The 13,427-nt window shown below is 38.5% G+C and overlaps 1 protein-coding gene across 2 annotated transcripts in view; it reads left to right on the top strand.

The window, feature by feature from the left end:
- Nucleotides 1–13,427, top strand: part of ARHGAP18 (Rho GTPase activating protein 18) — a 128,142-nt gene that overhangs the window by 65,143 nt on the left and 49,572 nt on the right. For both annotated transcript variants that reach the window (XM_046004597.1, XM_046004598.1), the window contains exons 2-4: nucleotides 2,448–2,641; nucleotides 7,087–7,322; nucleotides 10,993–11,056. In XM_046004597.1, the coding sequence (XP_045860553.1) occupies nucleotides 2,448–2,641; nucleotides 7,087–7,322; nucleotides 10,993–11,056 (494 nt within the window). The remainder of the gene's footprint in view (nucleotides 1–2,447; nucleotides 2,642–7,086; nucleotides 7,323–10,992; nucleotides 11,057–13,427) is intronic.

The raw sequence follows: 13,427 nt of genomic DNA on the forward strand, positions 1-13,427 counted from the left end.
GATCATGACCTGAGCTGAAGGCAGAGGCTTTAACCCACTGAGCCACCCAGGCACCCCTGAAGTTTTTGTTTTTAAGAGAGAGATAGCTTTCCCATTTACATTTTAACTTAAGAGTCTAAATTTAAGAGTCTGATTTATTAAGTCTGAAAAATTAAGAGTCTAATTTAAGAGTCACTAAAATGACAACACTGAAGGGGTGGCCAGTGGGGCAAGGTCAAAGGACCAGGATGGGATATAGGGATGTAAACAGGACAGTTGGGGTAGGGAGGGAGGAAGTGTCCCTTGAATTAAGGGATGAAGGAGGCAAACAATGGACAATGGAGACTGAAGGACAGAGAAACACACTAATATGTTTAGACGTCCTCCTGCTGGCCCTACTCCTGACGCCAACCCATCACCACCCAGACTTGCTACTGGGGAGATAGAGCGATTGTTCACTCATGCAACTTGCATTATTAAAGTCCATAAGCAGGGCAGAGAGAACCATCTTCAAAGAAACAAAACTGGCCTGTTAGCATATTACAGTTCAGTAGTCAGTTACATTGTATTTATTTGTAGCAACAAGCAAGTAAATGTTTTGACTTTTTCTAAGAAACCAGTTGGAATTAAACAGGTAGAAATGAGCAAAGTTTAGTGACCCTGTCCGTTATGTAGTATTAAATCCTTCTGTTTTAAATAATTATGGGAAAAGTCCAGTTTAAATGTGGAAAATGTTCACATAGTATTAAAGAATGTTGTTTTATGGTATTTTTTATTTTCATATGTGTAGTAAGAAAACCAGCGTAGCAAAGTATTATTTCCTAACATCCTCCTGGGAGATAAAAGAGCAATTTGAAATTAGAATAACAAAACTCTAGTTCCCTGATTATTGTCCCCACTCAAATTATATTTTCTTTTAAAAAACTATTTATATATTTGAGAGAGAGGGAACATGAGCAGGGAGGGCAGAGAGAGAGGGAGGAGACTTCCCTGGTGAGCAGGGAGCCCAATATGGGCCTTAGTCTGAGGACCCTAGGATCATGACCTGAGCTGAAGGCATGTGCTTAACCAACTGAGCCACCCAGACCTTTCAAATTATATTTAAAAAAAGGGGGGGGGGGCGCCTGTGTGGCTCAGTGGATTAAAGCCTCTGCCTTAGGCTCAGGTTATGATCCCAGGGTCCTAGAATGGAGTCCTGAGTCTGGCTCTCTGCTCAGCAGGGAGCCTGCTTTTTCTTCTCTCTCTCTGCCTGCTTCTCTGACTACTTGTGATCTCTGTCTGTCAAATAAATAAATAAAATCTTTAAAAAAAAATTGAATACAAAGAGGAAATGCCATAATCAAAATTTTCTTTTTTTAAATAGGCTCCCCATCTCAATATAAAAAAAGATTAGAACAAAAATTTAGTATTTCTATTGTATATGGGATTTTACATATATATATATATATATATATATAAGCTTATTTATTATAGCATCTTTTAATTCACTTTAGTAGTTGGAATGTGACTTATAAAAAATATAGTTAACTTCAAGTCATAAAAATACTTTCACTTATTCAATTTATCCTTTTCTTCACAGATAGTATTTGAGATCAGTGTTTAAGAGGTAATTCCTAGCTATTTATTCAGAATTGCCATAAATGTTTTCTCCTGATAACGTTTTGCCATATTTTAAAATACATATTAGCAATGGACACATTTTCAAATAAAGGTTAAGAGTTGTTTCTATAGTAGGATATAACAGCAAATGTAATATGACATTCTCCTATTTATGTTTTGGTTTCAAAAATAAAAAGAAATTCAAATAGTATTTCATTTATTGATTGCAGATATTTGTTATATAAAGGCTGACTGACTTGTTTGTAGGTGTAAATGACAAATATGAAATGCTGTATTAAAAAAATCTCAATTAACTAATGGCCTCTAATCAAGATTTAACCTGTTGCTTTCTAAGAACAGTTATAGGTTTAAAGAAATCTTAAAATAGGGGCGCCTGGGTGGCTCAGTGGTTTAAGCCGCTGCCTTCGGCTCGGGTCATGATCTCAGGGTCCTGGGATCGAGTCCCACGTCGGGCTCTCTGCACTGAAGGGAGCCTGCTTCCCTCTCACTCTCTCTGCCTGCCTCTCTGCCTACTTGTGATCTCTCTCTCTGTCAAAATTGATAAATAAAAATCTTTGAAAAAAAAAAGAAATCTTAAAATAATTTACATGAAATGAAGAGGAAAAATGGTTTATCACACTGCTTTTTTCTTTTTTTTTTTTTTGGCCAGTGAAAATTTTTGTTCATTCTGCAGGCATATTATAATTACTGGTATCTCTAGGTAAATAGCTTCAAAATACATATCTCTTTGGTTTTATTAAGGGGAACTTATGGAGTTTCCAAATTGTTCAGTCAGTACTCTGATGTCTTAGAACTTGTACTACTTCCTCACATATTAAAATGAAGCATGTCTCCTTTTGAATTTATAGCCGCAAATATGGTCAGTACACCATGAACCAGGAAATCACCAAAGTTCCCGAAAAACCGCCATTTGACCGATCAAGCTCTCAGGATTCTTTGGATGAACTATCTATGGAGCCCTATTGGATGGAAATAGAAAATATCGAGAAATCAAGTGAGAACAGACAAGATCAAGAAGTGGTCGTTGTCAAAGAACCTGATGGTAATAACTAAATAAAACTTCTGTTTGTGTGCATGTTTCTGGGAGATGATACATGGGGATAAAGAGGACGACAGCCTCAACAAAAATTAAAGATGGGACAACCGAAACAAGATAATGCTAGTTGTTTCAGCTTGAAAATTACTTGTTTGCCACAGATCTATGGATGCAGCAGCCACGTTTATGTAGCACGAGTAAATAAATTCACTTGGTCTGAGAGATGGCTAGAATCTTGTTGGCTAGACTTACCTTTTCATAGACCCCCCTAGGATTCGACTTGGTCTTTGAAGTGATCTAACCTTCATTTTGTGGTATTCTAGCCACAAGGTCGATTGTTCTCTAGTGAGTATAAATGTGACTGGAAATCTCACTACTTTGCAGTGATGCTGTTTTTCCGTTGGTTAGTCAGCTTGAGTTGTCTTGATGTACTTTATCTCATTGATTCACGATCTGTCATCCTCTACCTTGGACATTTTGGCTTTTGGAAGATCAGAACAAGCCTGTTCTCTTATTATGGGATAACCTTTCAAATGTTTGAAGATGCTTATCTTGTTCCTCACCATGTCCTTCCAGAAGGAAAAGAAGATTTGCCTACCAGTCCCTCTGGTGGTTTTTGGACCTTTCTCAGCCCTGGTCATTTTGTACCCCTGACTGGATAAACGCTGCAGGTTTAGCCAGCTAGCCTGTGGGTATAGATTTGGACAGTGTATGCCATTAGCATTTTCAGCCTCCATATTTGCTTTTTTCTTCTGTTTGGTCCATAATTTGTCTCCAGTTTCTTTCTAGCTATATTTCCCACAATCTCTATTACTATATTTGCTATTATAGAAGAAACATATAAAACATTTTTTCCCCTTAAAATTTATACTTTTTTTTCAATCTCGTAAATTCAAGCAGTCACTAAATTTTTGATGACCAATTCTGACATCTATCATATTAGCTTTCTTTTTTTTTTTTTTTTTTTTTTTTTTTTAAAGATTTTATTTATTTGACGGAGAGAGAGATCACAAGTAGGCAGAGAGGCAGGCAGAGAGAGAGAGAAATAAGCAGGCTCCTTGCCAAGCAGAAAGCCCGATGCGGGACTCGATCTCAGGACCCTGAGATCATGACCTGAGCCGAAGGCAGTGGCTTAACCCACTGAGCCACCCAGGCGCCCCTATTAGCTTTCTTTTTAAAAAAAATTTTTTTTTTTTTTTTTAATTTTGTTTTTAAGTAGGCTCCATGCTCGGCATGGGGCTTGAACACACAACCCTGAGATCAAGGGTTGCCTGCCCTACTGACCGAGCCAGCTAGTGATCCCATTTTATCTTTCTTTCTCTGCCTTGTGCCACCCATATGTTTGTAAGTATGTTTTTGGGGTGTCAGTTGATCAGCATGCCAAAAAAAAAAAGAGTCAGTGCCTATTAACCCACTAATAGTGATCTCCTTTTCAGCAGAGGACTTCTTATGTAAATGACCTAGCACTGAGCTGTTAAAGAGAATCTACATACATAGATTTTTTTTCCCCTTCCTGTGACATTTCTTTGAAAAAAAAAATACCAATAATACTTTAAAAAGAAAAATAGGAGATGTTTATTAATTTAATGTTTCTTTTTTTCTCAAATTTATTTCATTTTTTCAGTGTTCCAAGATTTATTATTTATGCAGCACACCCAGTGCTCTGTGCAATCTGTGCCCTCCTTAATACCCACCACCATGGTCACCCATCTCCCCATCCCCCTCCCTTCCAAAACCCTCAGTTTGTTTCTCAGAGTCCACGGTCTCTCATGGTTCATCTCCCCCTCTGATTTCCCCCAATTCACTTTTCCTTTCCTTCTCCTAATGTCCTCCATGTTATTCCTTATGCTCCACAAATAAGTGAAACAATATGATAATTGACTTTCTTTGCTTGATTTATTTCACTCAGCGTAATCTCCTCCAGACCCATCCGTGTTGATACAAAAGTTGGGTATTCATCCTTTCTGATGGAGGCGTAATATTCCCTTGTATATATGAACCATATCTTCTCTATCCATTGTCTGTTGAAGGGCATCTTGGCTCTTTCCACAGTTTGGCGATTGTGGCCATTGCTGCTATGAACATTGGGGTACCTATGGCCATTCTTTTCACTGCATCTATTTGTTTGAGGTAAATACCCACTAGTACAATAGCAGGGTCATAGGGTAGCTCTATTTTTAATTTCTTAAGGAATCTCCACACTGTTTTCCAAAGTGGCTGCACCAACTCGCATTCCCACCAACAGTGTAAGAGGGTTCCCCTTTCTCCACATCCTCTCCAACACTTGTTGTTTCTTGTCTTATTAATTTTGGCCATTCTAACTGGCGTAAGGTGGTATCTCAATGTGGTTTTGATTTGAATCTCCCTGATAGCTAGTGATGATGAACATTTTTTCATGTGTCTGTTAGCCATTTGCATGTCTTCTTTGGAGAAGTGTCTGCTCATGTCTTCTGCCCATTTTTTGATGTGATTATCTGTTTTTTTGAGTGTAAGTTTGAGGAGTTCTTTATAGATCTTGGATATCAGTCCTTTGTAGCGTCATTTGCAAATATCTTCTCCCATTCCATGGGTTGTCTCTGACACAAAAGCGAAAATGAACTTTTGGGACTTTATCAAGATAATTTAATGTTTCTTAGATATATAAAATTATAGTCAAATCATTCTTTTGTTTGGGTTCTTCTTTATTTTACTCTCAGTCTTTCTAATTTTCCAGTAAAGTTGAGCTTACTTATGATAATCAGTGCATGGCCCAAATGTTCTGTCTCAGTGTTTCAGGATGGAAGCAGCGTAGCTGTGGTCTGCTGAATAAGGAGAAAATATTCCCCGAAAATAGCATTCAGGTCTGATACATAGCCGTGTGTCATTATCTATTTCATAATTTTCCAAGAATAAAATGAATTTATAGATTGTTGTTCATAGTGTGATTATAAAGAAGGCCCATGCCTTTTGTTTGACTTTAAATGGTTTGAGTTTTACCTCTACTTTTTAATGGGTCAAGTGACTCTGTATTTAGATCTTGTTTTCTTTACCTAGCATGTCAATATCTGCTTTTTTTCTCCCCCCACCCCGGCAGGTTGTTTTCATACATGTATATGGCATTCTACCTTAATTGTAGTCATAATAATGGATGGCTTTTTAATGTCCATAAACAGTTTTATTACCCAGAGTGCAGAATGCCTGGCACTACCTTATGTTTCTTTTTCTTTCTTTTTTTTTTTTTTTAAAGATTTATTTATTTGACAGACAGAGATTACAAATAGGCAGAGAGGCAGGCAGACAGAGAGAGGAGGAAGCAGGCTCCCTGCTGAGCAGAGAGCCCGATGTGGGGCTCGATCCCAGGACCCTGGGATCATGACCTGAGCTGAAGGCAGAGGCTTTAACCCACTGAGCCACCCAGGCGCCCCAACCTTATGTTTCTTAAAACTGAGGATATACTAGATTTCTGCCCTCAAGGAGTTTATACAATGTGGAAGGATACACAGGCTGTAATAGAGCTCCGCAAAGCTCTTCCCATGGAACGTTCTCTCATTCAAGGTTACACGGCAGCCAGGACTGTTATTCTTCAGGTTGCAGATGGGAGAACAGAGTAGGCTTGAGGCTGAGAGAATTGTCCAAAGTCACCTGGCTGTCAACGTGGAGAAGTGGTGTGTAGATGAAGGTCTTTGACGTCTCAGGTCATCAGTGTTTCACTTTCCTCTATAAACTTCGTGCTTGGAGGGAATCTATTCTTGCTATCTTTCTGTTTTTCTATAATTTTCATACATCTTATACAATTTTTGCTTTACTGTTTACTTTCTGCTTTCAGTGTTTTGAATTATTATGTAATTAGTTTCCTGTAATAAGCTATTTTTTTTGTTTAAAATAGTGTGCTTTTCTTTTTTAATTTGTAAAAAATGTGAATCTGATGTGCTTACAATGGGCATTAAAAACTTAATTTGAAATTGATTAGTTCCTGATGTCTAGATGCTCTTTACTTCTTTGCAATAGTCCATGTCAGCTACAGTGAACAGAGAAAACAGCCCTTTCCATCAATTACTGTTGTACTCTAGGGCAGTGTTGAATTAAAGCCAAGAAACAGGGCTTTAATGGATATCTCCAGCATTGACTTCCTTCTGTAACTTGATGGAAGTAAGTTATCTTTTCATTGCTTGCTCATCTCTAGAAAGGGAGCAGTCCTATCTTGCCCTAGTTAATCTGCAGGGATGTTATAGAGGTTAATCACATGTAAAGTCATTTAAAACTTTTAACTGAGTATACACGAAATGGATCTAAAATTTGATATCCTTGTGGCTGGAGTTGATGGCTGTTGTCCAAGTTTCAGATAATGATTCTTAGCACTGCATTTTGATTTCAGTAGAAGAATGTCAGCAAGCATGTTTGGAAAGCTTAAAAAATGTGAAAGTTTTCATATCTTGTGATTTTTAAACCCCATTTTTCTCTACTGCCTTTAGAGGGAGAACTGGAAGAAGAGTGGCTTAAGGAGGCTGGTTTGTCCAATCTCTTCGGAGAGTCTGCTGGAGATTCCCAAGAAAGCATGGTGTTTTTGTCAACACTGACCCGGACCCAGGCAGCTGCTGTTCAGAAACGAGTAGAGACGGTCTCCCAGACCTTGAGGAAAAAAAACAAACAATACCAGATTCCTGACGTCAGAGACATATTTGCTCAACAGAGAGAGTCAAAAGAAAAAGTAGGTTTTTTTTGGTTTTTTTTTTTTTGATGTTAAAGCAAAGGAATAATTGCTTTGAACCGGTTGGACCAATCCAGTTTAATTCAGATAATTAAAAACTTAATGAGCACTCGTATACCAGGCACTAAAGCTCTGTGCTGGCAGGGATCAAGAGAGACCTAGTCCCTGTCTTCTAGAAGTTATACTGTTGGGGCAGAAAATCAAACAAGTTAAAATTCAGTGTGATAATCCTTGTTAGTTGTCCTGACTACTGATTGTTACTTACAGAAAAGTAGGAGGTAAGGGATTCTTCCTTAGTTATTAACTCCTGTTTGAGTATTTGCCTTTCCTGAGACTCATTTGGGGATGAACTGAAGTATGTGTGCATGTGTGTGTGTTGTGGGGGGAGGGTTGGTGAGGGAGCTAACTGAAGTGTAATAAGAAAGCAGGAACCCTGAAATAGGAAATAACTTCCCTTTTGTGTCGAGTCCTTAACACAGTGCCTAGCATGTAGGAGATTTGAATAAATATTTGTCAAGATGGTTAATTTATAAGGAAGCTGTTGGAAATGGCGGGGAGGGGAGAGACTGTGGGGCTGATGGATTGAAGAGATAACAGGGCAGGCATGGTGAAAGTGAGAGACCTCCGTTGCCTAGAACAACCCCTTGGTGGGCTGTTGTTTACTTGTCTATGAGGACGCAAGGAGCTTACACAAAATGTGAACTAGTATCATCTCGTCCTTTATCAGGAAAATCTTGCTTCTAAAAAAAAAAAGCTGAATTAAATGGTATTCTTAGGGTTAGAGTGGATTTACATTCTGGATTATTCTCAGGTGTACTGAATAGTTCTGGCCTAGAAGACCCAGGAGGGTTTTGGAATGAGAACAAACAAAAGGAATCTTGAACGGTGATGATAGTAGTACTAATTTCTGCCACCACAACTGAACACTTACTGTGCTAACTACTTTGCTTGCTTATTTCATTTAATCCTTACAGCTGTCCTGTGAGTGAGGTATTACCATTTCCAGTCTATGGCTGAGGCTCATAGACTTTAAGTAACTTGCTCAATGTCCCGTAGATAGTAAACCCAAATCTGCGTGACTTCGAAGTAGGCGCTTTTAACCACTGGGTGTCCTGTTGTATTTGGGTTTCCCTATATGATTCTGATATTAAGTTATCTGAACAGGAGATCCTATTTATACTATAAATGAAGGGTACCAAAAATCATATGATTCTTAAAAAAGAAAAATACCTTGTACTTAAAGTATCTTTCTGCCATGTAGAGGTTTTCTTTCTGTAGACATTTTATTCTTCCGAGAAATCCTTAATGGCTTCAGATTGCTACTCTGTTTGAATGGGCGATTTTGGATCAACTCCAGTCTATTTGATAGGAGTTTTGGGGTCACTGGATATCTCGAGGCAGGTCTCTCGCTGCTGTGAGGCAGTTAAACACTTGCATACCACCCAGTGGTTATTTGGGACAGCCACTGGGGTTGAAGGACTGGACTAGTTTTCCAGATGTAGGAAAATGAATGGTAAGGAAATGCAGTATTATGACATTTCCTTCCCAATTAAAGAACCCTCCCTAAGGGAGTTAAGAGGAAGTAAAAAGGGGGAGGGGGAGAGAACTGAGTCTAAGTAAAATGTCTGCTGTGGGATTCCTGCCAGTCTCCAAGAGGATGTTGCTACTCATGGCTAGAAGCAGCAGTTTTCAGCAAATTCTTGGTAATATCTAAGCCACATGGTTTGATTCTTAGGTAATGGGCAGATTGTATCATCTGATGGCACCATTAAAAGAGAAACAGCACAAGTAAATTAAAATCACGTTAATTTGTGTACACTGCATGCCTTTAATCAGAACACTGCCACCCATTAGAAATATGTCTCCCATTCCTCAAGGAAACAGGGGCCAAACATCTTCACTTGCAGTTCTTCTGTTCTCAAAGAAGTACAAATTTGGCTCTTCCATTTTAAAATGCTTCCTCACGAAGCCCTTGCTGACATGAGGAAATATTATACAGAAATGAATACCGTTGGCACTGTTATCTTCACTTGCTAAGGAAAACAGTTCTGACCACATGCTCCAAAATATGTGTTTGTATGGAAGATTAGCTCTGCTCCCTGTGTTCATTGTGCTGTGGAGGGCTGGCCTTCCACAGGCTTGTGGGCAGAGAGAGGAGGACGGTATTTGCTCTGTCTTGAGGGAAGCTGAAGTAGCATCACGACCCTCATGCCACTTTTGTGATTGAGTCGTCACTGTACACTGTCCTCTAAGAGCTGCACCAGTGGGCTCATGCTTTTCTAGACTCTTCGTAGGCTGCCGGTGAAGGGGAGAGTCCTTCCTGGTCAACGGCATGAGGTGAAATGAAGGCTTTTGTCATCCTTTCAAACACTTCATTTGACTGGAGATGAAAATCCAATAGAGTGATTATTTAAAAAATAATTCTTTCAAACACACCTCTGTGTATGATTGAACTAGACTGCCCTTCCTGATTCTTGAATTCCTTCCAAAGACTTACTTGGAACGAGGAAGTATTGCCTGGCCACGCTTCCTGGCGAGGGGAGCCAGCCATGTTCTCCTTTGTCTATAAACCCTTGGAGGTCTACAATTTTATTTTCAGGTGTCACTGCCTCAACGCCTTCAAAAAAGAGTTTCTTTGACTATCTGAGCTCATATTACCTGCTTGGTAATTTAGTTTTAATTTAGCTCACATTTATTATTGGCTTTTTTTTTAATTTGAAGAATTTTGATTTTATTTCCTACATGTCAACTTGTAATTTTGTTTTATAACATCATTATCAAAATATAACCCAAGTACCATCTAATTCACCCATTTAAAATCTACAGTTCAGCGATTTTTGGTATATTCACAGATTTATAACCATCACCTCAGTCAGTTTTAGCACTTTTTCATTATTCCCCAAAGAAACCCATTAGCAGTCATCCCTGTATTCCCCTCCTCACCCTGAAGCAACCACTAGTCTACTTTGTATCTGTATCTCTATCTCAGTCGCTTATCCTGGACATTCTGTAGGTAAGGAATCCTGCCTTGTGATTGGTTCCTTTTACTTAGTCTAGTGTTTTCAAGGTTCATCCACATTACAGTTTGTATCAGTACTTCAGTTCTTTTTATTGCTGAATAATATTTCATTGTATGGATAGACCAGTTTCTTTATCTACTCTGTAACTAGATATTACCAGTTTTTTTAAGTTTGTCGTTACCACTCAACTAAATAGTGGTATGCTTGATGGACACTTTTTTTTTTTTTTAAGACTTATTTATTAGAGTGTGGGGAGAGGAGCGGAGGGAGAGTGAGAATCCCCAAGCAGACTCCCCGCTGAGCACAGAGCCTGACAGCCTGAGGTTGGGCTCGACCCCATGAGCTGAAAGCAAGAGTCAGGCAGTTAACCCACCGAGCCACCCAGACATACCCATGGCAAAGACTCTTAATGTTTTTCATGTTCCTTACAGGGATTAGTATTGTGCCTTTACAAATTGGGGGCAACCTAATATTTGTTGGATGATTGCTTGTTGATTATAAATACAGTACTTTTTTTTTTTTTTTTCCTGTGGTGGTTACAATTCTGAGTGTGTTTCTTATACTCTGAAGGTTGGTAATGGAATTATGTACAATACCATTTCTCTGGTTGTGAGTTGGAGATGACTCACTGGCCCACTTTCTATCTTTAGGTTCCAGATGGCATCGGCTCACAGTCAGTCAGAACAAATGAAAATAAATATCAAGGAAGAGATGGTATGTTGGACCTGTTCTCTTGTATTTTCCTGTTTATTAGCATAACAAACAGATACAACCTTTTAAAACATTCACCTTCGATTCTAGGAAAACAAATTTTATTAAAATGCTAATACAAAGTTTCCAAGTAGATAATTATATAAGGCTGGAAATATAGTGAGCCTTTGATTTTTTTTTAAATGTTTGTGCATTTCTGTATAAACATCTCTATGCATAATCAATTTTCCCAACTGTTTACCATGTGCCAGGTACTTTGTGAAGATGTTTATTTTACCTAATTTAATTTACTCAAGAACTCCACATAGTAGATACTGTTCTGAACCCGTTTTACAGATGAGAATATGGAGGTTTAGAGATATTAAGTGCCCTTCCCAAGGACATACAGCTACTGAGTGGAGCCAAAGGATTTCATTCTGAAATCAATAAGTTCTTAATTCATAAGTGGATTCCTTTTTAGAAAGTTTATAAAAACTTAAAACATAATTTTGGGAGCATTTCCTTATCATTCTTTTCATATTTTTTCTCTTCTATACGTGTTATTTCTGAACCGAATTAGAAATTCATGGCATGGGTGAAAACAAGTATTAAGACTTCATTAGCACTTAATCAAGAAAGAATTTGTAGCTTTCTCCCTTATTTGCAAAAAGAAAAAAAATATTCCAAATGAAGCTTAAAAATTTAATCTGTACTGTGTTATTTAAAAACTGTTAACAGAGGTGGTCTGTGATTGCCAGATGCTGGCTCGGGGACTTGTCCTTTTGTTTTGTTTATGATCTTCAGACCTGGCACCTGGAGTGCCCATGCCATTCATAGTGTTGTATTGGGATTAGAGGTAGTAGGGGAGGAATGTCAGGCAGACTGTGGAGGACTGGGAAGTGTTTCCTGCCTTCCCCTCATAATCAGGTTAGTCCAAGATTACGGGGATGTCTTGGAGTATTGGAACATCAGTATGTCTATTTTTCCTACCATGCTTTTCTCAGAACTTCTCTCCTGTACCCTTGCTTTTAGAAATAAGTAAATAGGGGCGCCTGGGTGGCTCAGTGGATTAAGCCGCTGCCTTCGGCTCAGGTCATGATCTCAGGGTCCTGGGATCGAGCCCCGCATCGGGCTCTCTGCTCCGCAGGGAGCCTGCTTCCTCCTCTCTCTCTGCCTGCCTCTCTGCCTACTTGTGATCTCTCTCTCTGTCAAATAAATAAATAAAATCTTAAAAAAAAAAAAAAGAAATAAGTAAATAATTGTGTGCATGTATGTGTATGGACACAGACATGGCTGTGTTTCTGTCTTTAAAAGCACTTGCTATTATGTGGAGGTTTCTTTAGTTGTATGTATTATATATGTACACATACAAATATATATATATAAAATACATAATATAGATATAATATTATATATACGTATATATTACATTTCTATCAGAATGAAATTGCTGGGTGTTTCCCCAAGTCTGTGAACCAACAAACACTGAAGTGACAAGCCAGCTAGAAGAGTCAGTGCTGGCCTGCTGGAAGCTAGGTAATCGAGAGAGACGCACGACCCTTGTGTGCCAACGGCAATATGCACTGGGGAAGGGTGCCTGGCAATTGGTAAATGAATATTGGGGAAAGCATTGTCCTTTCTTGATGCTTGATGTTTCCCTCTTTTGGGCAAGGTGGGGATGTAGGCTCTATACCCCAAAATTCTGGAAGACAAGTTCATTATAGGAGTACTTTGAAGTGTCGCTTGCAGCCACTGAGGAGAACATGACATCTGCTTTAGCCAGAGTGCTATGAGGCAGGCACAGAGCCTCCGATCAGAATCATAAGAGATCTGAGTCGCTGAGGTTTTACCACTTCACCTGTTGTAGGCCACAGTCTTTCTGCGGTCAGCAAAATAGCCAGTGCCGTGTACACACTGAAAGGTTCAGAACGAAGGGCATGGAAACACATTGTCTGGAGTTCAGAAGTGGAGCTCTTTGTGTTTGAAATCGGAAGGTGTGGGTGACCTTGTCCATTTTAAATGTTTTTATATATGTTCAATGAAAGAGATTTATTCTAAATGAAAAAGTCACAGAAGTCTTAATGTTGTAAGGGTTGTCCCATTTCAAATTAATTAATTGGCTAAGTACTATTCTTTTCATTAAATTATAAAACTCTATGCAAATGGCCCACTGTTTTTATACATACACTTAGAAACATTAATAATGCCCAAATAATTTTTCAAATTTTCATCTTAGTATGTATATTTACTTATTTTCTCTTGATTTCAGTGGAGGAGGGATAATTCTTTTTAAAAATAAAGGCACTTTGGAATATTTTGAACAGTTGAAAAACTCTAAGGAGTTGTGTAAAATATTTATAACCCAGGGGTATTGTTCACTTCAAAACCAAAGGAG

This window comes from Meles meles, chromosome 5 (assembly GCF_922984935.1).
Source record: "Meles meles chromosome 5, mMelMel3.1 paternal haplotype, whole genome shotgun sequence".
In the NCBI taxonomy this organism is placed as follows: Eukaryota; Metazoa; Chordata; class Mammalia; order Carnivora; family Mustelidae; genus Meles; species Meles meles.